This window comes from Calonectris borealis, chromosome 1 (genome assembly GCF_964195595.1).
Source record: "Calonectris borealis chromosome 1, bCalBor7.hap1.2, whole genome shotgun sequence".
NCBI lineage: Eukaryota > Metazoa > Chordata > Aves > Procellariiformes > Procellariidae > Calonectris > Calonectris borealis.
The window spans coordinates 128138610-128150956 of NC_134312.1; the positions used below are offsets into that span (position 1 = coordinate 128138610).

General features: G+C 35.8%; 1 protein-coding gene across 2 annotated transcripts in view; it reads left to right on the forward strand.

The window, feature by feature from the left end:
* Window positions 1–12347, forward strand: part of DMD (dystrophin) — a 1244291-nt gene that overhangs the window by 891097 nt on the left and 340847 nt on the right. For both annotated transcript variants that reach the window (XM_075174519.1, XM_075174510.1), the window contains exon 51: window positions 8585–8820. In XM_075174519.1, the coding sequence (XP_075030620.1) occupies window positions 8585–8820 (236 nt within the window). The remainder of the gene's footprint in view (window positions 1–8584; window positions 8821–12347) is intronic.

Genomic DNA, 12347 nt, shown 5'->3' on the forward strand with positions numbered 1-12347 from the left:
ACGCAAGCCTACTTACATGATTTATATCACTGAAATTCTTAGCGTTTGATAGAGACTACCTATTTTTCTGACAGACAGTGACATATGTTCTTATTCCCATTGCAGTCCAGTGTTTATGAAAGCAAGAGCTTTTCTTTACACTGAGTGAAAGACATATCTAAACATCTTTCTGTTGTGTTTGGAGAAATTTGGAAAAATGCATTGTACAATAAACAGCTTAGTCACGCTTCTACATATGAAAAGGAGGACAGCAAGAAAATTATACCAGATCTCTCCTATATCAAAGAAAGATAAGCCTGAGAAAGCTGATACTTAACTTTTTACTATAAATTTGAAGTTATGATGCTATTTATTAATCTAATAATAGTAACAACATATTAGAAACAATAACTTTTATGGTTACTTTTCAAATATAGCAGTACACATTCACTTGTAAATCTTTTTCTTTACTCCTAGTAGTTTTTAACCTTGACTTTCTACTTCTTCTGAATCTCTAAAAATTATGGGGTCTTTAGTTTTGGTCCCTCTCTTCATCCACTGCACAGACTATTTTAGATCTAAACTTTAACTAATAATCCCATAAACTATCAGGTTCTTTTTTTCACCTGTATTAATCTAAATTATATATAATCCATAATGACTTGTTAGGAATCATTAAGAGGTTCTTGTATATAAAGGAAGTCTAGGCTTTTAACTTGTATTTTGAGTTGATGACAATAGCACATAATGTGAATGTTCCCTAAGTGTTCATTAAATCAGGTACTAACTGTTACCCATTTATACTCTATAAAAATTACTATCTATGAAATATCCATGATACAGTTACTAAGTAATTTTTTCTAGGAATTGTTTTTACCAAATATTCAAGGCTAAGACAATCAGACATTGGTCAATCTGTCATTGGTGTTTTATTCAAATAGAAAAAGACTCACTTTGAAACACGTTTTTTGTCTTTAAAAACAGATTAAAATGTTAAGAAAATGTTAACTTAGAGATACAGTGCTCCAAGGATGCATATTTTCCACATTTAGAGCCCTGGGTAGAATTTTGTTGGCAATAATTTTTTGATCAACATAAAGACTTTATTCTGAGCTCAAATCAGGAGAAAAACCCCACCCTTGTTTTCAAATTTCAAAGTTGGGTGGGGTTTTTTAATAATAAATTGATATTATTTATTTTAGTTAATCAGAGCTGTGTTGCCCACTGTAATTCTATTACTTTTCTTTCAGAAATCCTTTGTGACCCAGAACACCTGGCAGGTAGCTCTAGCCCCCTCTGCAAAAAAGTGTTATTGTCAGTGAGCACCTTGCATGGAAGGGTTGTACTGCATGGGAGAACTTAATGTACTCTTAACTTTGAAGGACAGAGAGATGACACTATTCATTTATCACTGGGACAAGTCTAAGGAATAAATCAGTCTCAGAACCATCTTCCCAGATCTCTCTCAGGGAAGCCTGCATGGAGTTTAAGAATATGAGCATGGATGCTCAAACCCTGTAGAAAATCGACTGCAATGACACAGCACAAGAAAAAAATCAAAGGAAAAGATTCACTTTAGTAAGTGATAGATCTTTACCTGTGTGCTATTGTGGAGTCTAGTTGTTCCCAATCAAGTTCACAAGGCTGAAGTGCTGGTAAGATGACACTGAGGCTTCCTATGAAATAGGCAAAACCTGCCTGGTATGTCACCTCCAAGTCAGTGAACTGCTGGTTTACCCACAGAGGGAATGCTCATTTGGTCTATCACTAGAGAAGGCAATGTTGCTTGTGTTAAAATAACAAATTCATTGAGCGATGTTGTCTGTGCATATGCCACAGGATACAGGTATTCTTCCTCTATTTTCCTCAGAATGAGTAAAACGCAGCTGGGTTTCCTTGACTAAAACAGAAATGAAGTTTAGTGGGTGTATGTTACTGTTATTCATTGTATAAAGGATTTAAGGCTGGCATATGCCTTAATTGGTACTGCTAACCATGGAACTAAATCCCCAGGCTAGACATGCAAATTGAATTAAAATCTGCATCCAGTTACTATACTATTTCTTCTTTGTCAAAAAGCTTTGACCTGGTAGATGCAGTTACCATACATAATTAAAACTTCAACACTACTTTCAACAACATTCAGAAGGATGGTTAGGAACATTCCTATGAACTGAGTCAGTTCTGCTTAAGGACTTTGGCTTGAAAGGAGGTTTTGGAAGGGGTTTGAAGCTTTTGGGAGTGTTGTCATTCTTCCTGTCTATTCTGTTCCTGTTCAGTACCTAAATAAGGAGTTTTATTTGTTCTGAGTTGTCAGTTTGGCCCTTTCTTGAAACACAACACTGAATTAAGCAGAATAAAAGAAGGGGGAAAAAAGTGCTTTCCTGCAGTTGACTTCATTCTGCTTTTCTTATTTCTGCATTTAATATTTCAATTGCAATTTCATGACACATTCCTATTATTCTCACTCTTAAAGATTAAGATTACAGATTATATTCAAGATACAAAAATTACCAATATACTCTTGACTTTCATCCAGTGTATTTCAAGGTTCAAGAACAAGTTGAAAATCACACCTAGTTCAGAGTATTGTTAGATTGTTTTTCAGCTTTTTGTTAGACATTTTATTTTTGTGTTTTATTTTTCTCCTTTTATTTTTCTATGTTGTTTCCTTCTTTGTTAAATAGCAGAAAGTGCTAATGAGAAGTTACCTTAAAAGCTACAGATTGGTGTGGTTTAATATCTTAAATTCCAATTGTCCTTTTGGTTTTGTGGTTTATCATATCACAGGAGTGAACCGATATAACCTTTAAATAAGTTAAAAGATTAAGTTCTTAATTGTATTTCTGATGTAGGATAGAATTTGCTACTCAGATATTTGAAAAAAAGAATTTGATTCTAGTTTTGCATTTATAAATTAATTATCCTGGGGAAAAACAAACAAACAAACAAACAAACAACAAAACCAAAATCAACAAACTATCCCCTTTGGGTCACAGAAACTATCAGTGCAGTTCTGGATAAATTGTTTCAGAATGAGAGCTGTTGCTACATATTGTGTAATTAATGTTGATTTATATTTCTCTATTAATTTTAATCGATCATTTATATGCTTCTGTTGAATGAACCATGTTCTATCTGTGCAAGCATGAAAGAAAGAGAAATAAGGGACAGACGTACTGTTTCAAGTGGTATTTTTGTTCTGAGGGGAGATAAATGTCAGAAGAGAAACACACTGTGCAAGCACTTTCTGAAGGTAATTGCTATAAATAATTTGATAACTCAAATGTTTTAACTGCTCAAAGTGAAACAGATTATTACCATTCTCAGTAGTGGTAAATAACGGTAGAGAGCGGCAGATCTTGAAGCTTTTAAAGAAGATATTATGCTGGACAGTGCACTTCTGCTAGTACCTTACAGTCCTCTCTGTAGTATTTCAAGTTTCTTGATGCAAAAGAACTACATCAAAGGGATAAAAAAAACCTAAACCAAAATCCAGAGCAGTAAACCCACAAATATTAGAAGATTAGGAATACCCTCTTCTGGAATAGCTGCCATCAGAAGAAAAATAAATAAATATTAATTGGCAAACACTTGAGGCTATACTCAGACCAAAATCTGTGAGATACTAAAAGATGCCAGACAGTCTTATCAGACACCCTGAGTCTACTTATGGAGGATCTGTAGAGTCCCAGTTTAGAAAGTTTTTCTTCAATTTACCTGAAATACTGATGAGAATAGAAATTTCCTCTGAGATAAGACAACTTCTGTTTAACCTATGTGAATTCCAAACTAAGCAACTGTTTTCCTGTTATCTAAGAATCTCTGAAGTCACAGAGGAAATACAAGGCCTTTACATGAACTTTGGGCCAGATGGAAGTGGACCTAAGTATCCATCCCTTGGTAAAGACTGGAAGTCAACACTTATGAATACTTTTCACACTTAACTGTTTTGGTAAAGTTCTGGAATGAAACACTCGACTATGTTTTTCAGTAATTGCATGCGTCTTGACCATGATATGGAATACCTCACTGCAAATAATGAGCCTTGCTCAGAATCACTTTGACCTAAAGTATTATGGAGTTCATGTGAGGAGGAGGTGAAATGAGATGACATTTTGGAATTGTTACAGGAAATCGTGACCGATCTGTGGAGTTCAATTCCCATCCAGGAGTGAGACAATATACACAATTCTGTGAATTTATGTCTTATGTATATAATTTTCTCGAGGTCTCAGACAGCTTTTTAATAGCCAGCTCAGAAAGAAGAAGGTATAAAACACATCAAGCGCAGAAACCTTTAAAGGACAACATTAAAACAAAATAAAAACAAAATATTTTGAAATCTATAGAAAACTATGGTATATTTTGTTTTCATTATGTATTTCTAGTTGGTGCTGTTTGTTGCACATTTTTTTTGTCCTTCAGGCAATTAAATGACATTCATCAGAGACAGACATGCTCAAAGACTTCTCTGCCATTTTCTCCCCCCACTGAACAAAGATGAAAAATACAATAGCCTTCTGATTGTAAACATTAAAAGAGTAAACCAAGGCATTCCTATTCAACTGCCATTACTATATTGGCAGGAAAACACTGTGTGTCATTCTGAGGATATTAATGATTATTCTGTGACCCTTTTTGAATACACCTTACTTTCTGGACAGAGCAATGAAGACAGAGAAAGTGATGACTAATATTTTGTTTTCTCAGTGGTTTTCTGGGAGTTATTTCAGACCACTGAAGTTTGTAAGCTCTAAGTGCCAACTCAGTTAAACTAAGTAACTACTAATAACATTTTTTTTTAATGTTGACATTCTTTTCTAGCTTCAATATACATTAGCAAGTGAACAAAATAGCAAGTGAATCTACAAACGAAATAGTTCTTGTTTGTACGTGTACGAAAAGTAACTCTATTGTAAGTTCCTTTTACTTGAAAAGAACATTATGTAGTTTCCTTTTTCATTGCCTTGCAGATCTTAATACAGTGTTCCCTCCTTCCTCACTATTCCTCCTTGATGTGACTTTCTTTTAAATGTAACTTTTGTCTGATGGCCCAAAGTTGGCAACTGTGTGGACCTCATCCAGTTTTTGGAGCCATTTGTGATCTGCCACTCTGTGAAGGAAGTTGATCTTTCCTTCCCTTTTCTCCTCCCCTGAAGCAGTAGTTGCCAAACTCAGTCGTTCATCTGCTGACAGCCAAAGGAAAGCTACGGTGTATTGCTACTTTGAGGAGAGGGATGGGAGAAATGATGGCTGCCACCACCATAGTGTGAAAGTGTGGCACCTAATAATGTTGTGCAGCTCTCTGGCCAGCACAGGAGGAAACTTTGGTGTGCTAAGCACCATTCACTATTTAAACACCTGTTTCTCATCTCCTCCAAAACAGGGAGTGAGGGCTGGGTGGAGGGGGAATGAATCCAAAGATTCAGGCTTCGAACTGTGAATTGGAACTTGTTGCTTTTAGGTAATGAGCTGACTCCTCTGCTAAAAGCCATAAACTCAGCCAGTTGTGTCCATTAGTGAATAATATGTTCAGTACATTGCTTTCTGATCACTGAATGCCCTCCCTGTTATCTTGGGCTAACAGCTATGGGCAAAGTGGCATATAAGAACTAAAAAGTACTGTTAACAACTCTGCTACATCAGGAGTCGTTTTGTGGGACTGAATAATCACAGCATCACTTAGTGGCTGAGGTTGGAAGGGACCTCTGGAGGTCATCTGGTCCAACCCCCCCTACTCAGGCAGGGTGACCTAGAGGAGGCTGCCCAGGATCGTGTCCAGGCGGCTTTTGAGTAGCTCCAAGGATGGAGACTCCACAATCTCTTTGGGCAACCTATTGCAGGGCTCAGTCACCCACACAGTCAAAGTGTTTCCTGATATTCAGAGGGAACCTCCTGTGTTTCAGTTTGTGCCCATTGCCTCTTGTCTTGTCACAGCACACTACTGCAAAGAGCCTGGCTCCATCTTCTTTGCACCCTCCCTTCAGATATTTGTACGCGTTGATGAGATTCCCCCCGAGTCTTCTCTTTTCTAGGCTGAACAGTCCCTGCTCTCTCAGGCTTTCCTTGTATGAGAGATGCTTCAGTCCCTTAATGATCGTTGTGGCCCTTCACTGGCCTCTCTCCAGTAGCTCTACAGCTGTCTTGTACCGAGGAGCCCAGAACTGGACACAGTACTCCAGATGTGGCCTCCCCAGTACCGACTAGAGCTAATCTCTGCTTCGTTTGCATAATTTAGGTAAAAAGAAATAGAATAGGGCAGAAAATATCTGGAGTAATTTCAACAGAGATGAAAGAAAACCTGATGAGTACAGATTATTATTATTAATTGTTCACATCTTTGTGTAAAAAAATTTAAAAAATGAAATAAATGAGTAAAGGAAAGAGATCCTTTAGGGTTGTCTGTTTTGCTTTTGATATTAAAAACTGCCAATCTTTAACTGTATAAGATACTCTGTTATAGCAAACAGTGTGATGTTACAAAAAAACCCTTACAAACCTCTTTCCATATCAGAAAAAGATATATCCATTTTCTCATCTGTTTGTGTGATTTTAATTATAAACCTGCCATGTTAGAACAGCTTTTTACAATAATTAATTTACTTCATCGTTAACCGCATGTATGTGATTTTAAAGTACAGAAAGGAAAAGTACAAGAATTGCACGTCAGAAATGCAATAATGATATGGATGGGTGGATAAATATATTTAATTGCAGTGTATGTCATTAAAAATCATCATTTGCAGGAGTCACTTTTGGTATAATATTGCCATTTATTCAAGCTAGATAAATAATGTATATGTTAGTTGATTTGGTAAATCATTTGTCATCATGCAGTATTTTTAATGCTGACAGCATCTTATGGTGCTTTTACAGTGACAGTCATTTAGGTGCTTGTGCACAGCTTCTTCCCTTTCTGCAGTGCTGAAGAGGGTCACTGATTCCCCAGTGAAGAAACTCAAAACCTTTCTCATTAGTGAAAAATAGCTACTAAATTCCTTGGCAAGATCAGTTATTGTTACTGATTGTTTTAATGTTTCAAGTGGTTTCATGGCCAAACTGTTGAACCCTCACCTGCTACTTGAGTCTTCAGACTTCAGACAGACTTTGCTGAAATGGCGTGAATGCCATTGGGGAAAACCATGAGACTCTCAGAAGTACCAGAAAGCAAAAAAACCTTACTGTGCATGGGGTGACGCTGTTTTGGGGTTGTCTTCTGTTAAAGACAAGCTACCTCACAGGAAGAGTGCAGGAAACAGGTTTTCTCTGCTCTGTAAGGAGACTGGGAAAAACGCAAACAAACATCTTGGTCCTTTAGAAATTTATATTTGGTTTTCAATAATCATATTTTGCAGTTCAATGTTAGAAAATGTAGGGCACACTCCACACAGCTTTATTTCACCTTTCCTGGTTTAGCTATGGTGTTGTTTAGGCAGTTGATTCAGATAGAGATTCTGTAGCTACTCTAAAGGGGTAGGTATTTAGACTTTCTCTTTTCTAATGATTTAGCACCTCAGTAAAGCAACGCCATGTGTTTCTGTGTTTTCCCTATTTTAGTATTTTTTTATTTGGCTGGACTTTTTAAAAAATGAGAAAAATTAACCAATTACAATTCAGTGTAGCCTCATCTGCCATAACATTGTGCATAATGAATTGCTTTTGCATGATTAACTGCAGGGCAAAAATAGCCCAACAGTTTATAGCCATCTATTTGTAAATAACAAAAATCGAGAAGCAAAAATCAGTCATGAAATTCTGAATGATTTCATGTTACATGCCTCTCTGTCCAACAGTAGCTATCTGTGGCACCTCTCATAATTTTTGACTGCAGAGAAAGGTATTGCGCTTCAGTGTTGGGTACTTCCTAATCCAAGCAATGAATAATGAACACATTCTTTAAAACCCAGCTAATAGAGCAAGAAAGGACACAAAGGAGATGTGTCCATTCTCTCCAAACAGAGGAAAAAAATCCACAAATATCCAAATAATAGCACATAATATTTTCAAGTTATGAGGAGAAAAAATCAAGAATTGGCCAAGGCTGAGTTTCCTGTTGTGTAAGCTCCCGTATTGGTCACAGAGCCTATGGGAAATAGCTGTCAGTAACAATAAGTGAAAAGATTGTTGGTGAGACAAATTCACAGCTACAGAGTGACTGGAGACTGTGGAAGAAACATGTTTCTAGATACATGGTCATACTGTGATACATTGGATATTGCAACCAACTTTTTTCCAGTCTGCCTCTAGCCTCAACAGATCCAGCCACGCTGCTAGATTTTGGAAGATGACTCCTGTAGCAATACTTCATTGACCTTGAGTGAGGGGTTCTTATTACACTGAGATCTTTGCTGGTGTTACTAGGTCCCACTGGTCTTTTAAGGATGAAATTTGAATATGCTGAGAATGCTGAATATTAAGCATATACTATAATAGAAATACTGTGGAAAAATTAATTCATATATAATTTTAGTTTTAATTTTCGTATTTCCAGTAGACGTAACATCACGAAACGTTACCCTTTCTACTGCATAAATTCTGTTACTGAAATAAACATTTATCATAGTTCATTTATTCAGCAATTTTAGCATTTTTTTTCTTTCAGTAACTTCTGGTGAAACTGTTGCTGTGGATACACAAACCAGGGTAACCAAGGAAACCGTCACCTTCAAACCAGAAATGCCATCTTCTGTGCTTTTGGAGGTTCCAGCCTTGGCTGACTTCAATAAGGCATGGGCAGAACTCACTGACTGGCTTTCTCGACTGGATCGAGAGATAAAATCTCAGAGAGTGATAGTGGGTGATCTTGATGATATCAACGACATGATCATCAAACAAAAGGTATGAGAAACACTGATTTTTCAAGTTGAAAGCCTCATGATCTTTATTCTGTATTAAATCATTTCAATAAGGAACACAGGAGAGATGATAGGCTGCAATACATGTAGTTGTTACTTAAACTACTTTATTCCATAAGCACAATTATTGGATTAAATGTTAAGATAATTGGGGGGAAAAAAGAATATTTAATAATTTCTCTGGCATTTAAGGCACGACTCTTTATCTTTCTATTGCTTGTGCTGATTGTGTCGTAAGAGTATGCAAGCCAATGATTGAAATATAAACCTCATGAGAAAGAAGGAATTGCATAGTAAGCTCCAGGTTGCCAGGAGGAAAAATACCCTGTTTCATACCTTTTCTTATGTTGCTTCTGTAATAACTTTCTGAGAGGCTTATATCCTGCTGCTGTTCGGTTATGAAAAGCTCCTCAGTTGTCTTAAAGAAAAGAACAGCTCATTAATGCAAGTGTTTTGTAAGCAAAACTGCATCAGTGTTACTTATCTTTGAAAACACAGAAAAATATGGAAATATATGTGCAAGGAAAAAAAAATGCTAAACTTTAGCTACTCAGTAGCAATAAAAGTAATTTGGTGTTATACAGCTTGACAGTAATTACCTGCCTTCTAGATTTAACATTGCTCAATATAAAAGATTTGGCTTGCCTGTGCAAAACTTTTCAGTGTTAAATTTCCATTCAGTTCAGTTCTAAACTGAGTTTAGGACTCTCTATTACAAGATTCTCTTCTGCTTCCTCCTCCTCCTCCTCCTCCTCCTCCTCCTCATAAAAAACCTGATTTGTTGTAAGGAAGATATTGACATTCTTTCTCTTTGATTAAAGTAGAAAGAGAGGGAGAAACAATGGACACATTTTGCCTAGTATCTGCACCAAGCAGTTTTATAAGAACACGTATATTAAAATATCAGATGTCTCATAGGATTCATTCTGCTTGTTTTCTTATATTTCCCTTTTTTTTCAGTAGTTTAAACTTTTTATTTTTGAGACTTTTAGTTTGCTTTACCTTCTAGATTAGTAAAATATTTGTTTCATCTTGATTAATGATCACAATATTTACTGTGTGGAATTATATAGTGGTTTATTAATTAAAATATCTTTAAAATGGCATGGGTATATTTTAATAATAAGTGATAGTTGCAGTATCACCTACACAGGACACTAGATAACACTAGCTGTTATGTCATTTGAAAAGATTGAGGGCCAAAGAAGACTTCTTTGCACATTATCTTTTAATCAGAATCAATTTTTTTTTTTAGTTTAGTGTTGTCAAATGCTTGGTTCAGAATTATATGGTTTTCTTACTTATGCCTCATTTTAGCATATTATTCTGGCAGGCAAAATCCATAACTTGCTTCCTTTTGCAGATTTCTTTTTCTTAAATATCAAATTATTAACTCCTGAGAATTTCAATTAATGTTATACATGTTTTGAAATGAACTGGTTTATGTCTGCATTTCATCTTAACTCAAGGCTAAAATATTTTAGCTGTTTAAGCCAGCACTATTGCAGCCTTCCTCTCACTTCTGTTCCTGGCTGGGTAGCCCTGTCTCTTTTTTTGATACCATGCTGTGCTGGTAACAAAACCAGCAGGAAAACTCTTTTTTGTTGTGCTTACCTCTCTAATTGGCTGTGCAACAGAATGTGACATTTAATATATTCTCTGATGAAATGGAAGAATCAACATCTAAATATAGACTGCAGTTCTGTTAACTGGCTCCCTCTTTTCTAATGATCATCTTAATATCACTTAATACATGGAAAGGAATGTCATGAAACTTTGATTCTGCTCCTAAATCTATCACTGGATTATTAGGTGAGATTAGCAGACAGAATTTTCAAAACTGACAAAGAATTTTAGGTTTCTCAAAAAAACCACCCTGCTTTCTAATGAATGTGTGGAGTGTCTGCAGCAGTGTGTGAGCTGATGAAGTCAGACATGTGGGTACTTGGCTACTCTGAAAAGTCAGGCTAGATATGATCTAAGTTGGAAATCCAAAAGTAGTGCTTACCTCCCCAGATCTGTATATTTTGTAAAAGATCATAGTCATGCCTCTCCTGTGGTTGTGATTTAAAAGTCATTGAAAGTCACAGTATTGCATTGTGCTCTATTTGGAGAGTTTGTTGCACCTCTACAGGGACCTCAGTAAGCTTTAATAGTTTTGTCTTAGTAGATTGACCTTTTTTTAAAAAAAAAAAAATCAGTTTTTGGACTTTAGGTGTAAAATACCATCTTAACACAGCCGACTACTTCTCTTATAAAAATTCATCATTATAAAGATACATGCTTCATGAAAGCTGTTTTATTATAACACATCTCTAGTTGCTCACCCAGAATTTAGAACACTTCAGGCTGCTAGTCCTGTTGGCGTGTTACCAAGCTCTTACTGTTTTGGGGTTTTGTTTCCATTTTATATTTCTTTCAAAACAGAGCACCACATTTCTAATATGAAATTGAAATGTCAAGGCAAACATTTTAAAAGCAAAGAAATCCCATATCCTAGCAACGTATGTAACAGGACATTTTCCATATCACCCAGGTAAAAATAAGTGACCTTAGGGTTGTCCTTTCTTTCACAGCAGCATGTAATGTTGTTGAAGCCAAGTCTCTGAGGGCATTTTGATTAAGTTCATCTCAATCTGATTGTGTCACAAGATCGCAGCCACTAACTCTGCCATAATTTTGCTCCATAAAGGTTTAAGACATCGTTAGCCCCCACTCGAACTTTGCTTGGAGGTGATCACCGTGAATTGGTACTCTTGTGTGAATAGCATGTACAAAGGTTAATTATAGAACAAAACAAAACAAGAAGACAACTATCCTAAAAAAGGCTTGTTTTAGTGGCAGCTTCCCTTTAATGAAAGAAACAATACAACTTAAATTCTCCTAAGTGGTACACAATACTATGTAGTAAAAGGAGCATACTAAAAGAGTAGTATAATGGCTATTCATTTCAAACATCTATAGTTAATCTTTCTGTCAAATGAGTGGTATACATTTATTTCAAGCAAATGCATTACATATTTTAGTCATCTATGATTGTATATATCTTGTTAAATTCTGTGTAATTAAACTAAAAGACACTAAAAAGTGTGTAGTAAAGAAATTAAATATTAGCATTAGTGTCATCTATGTTTTCATTAGAGGAAAATTATTGTATTTTACTTATCTGCTTGAAGACTGATATTTTGCAGGATTTGATCCTCAAATAAATAAATGTAAGGCAGGCTGATGGGATACTCATATGCTGTTTCTTTAGACAACCTTCAGCTGCAAATAAAGTGGGAAACACTGAGAATATATAATATGCCAAGATGTAACTAGGTGAGGGACATGACAGAATACAGTTTACACTGTTGCTTCATTTCACTGTCCTTACTTCAAAACGATCAAGAAGTTTTATATTTGAAGGTCAGTTGGGGATTCTTCATAAAAGAGAAAATTGTGGACAGAGGAACAGGATGATAAACTACATTTTGCTACATTGTGGAAAAAATGGAAACCTCTTCTTAT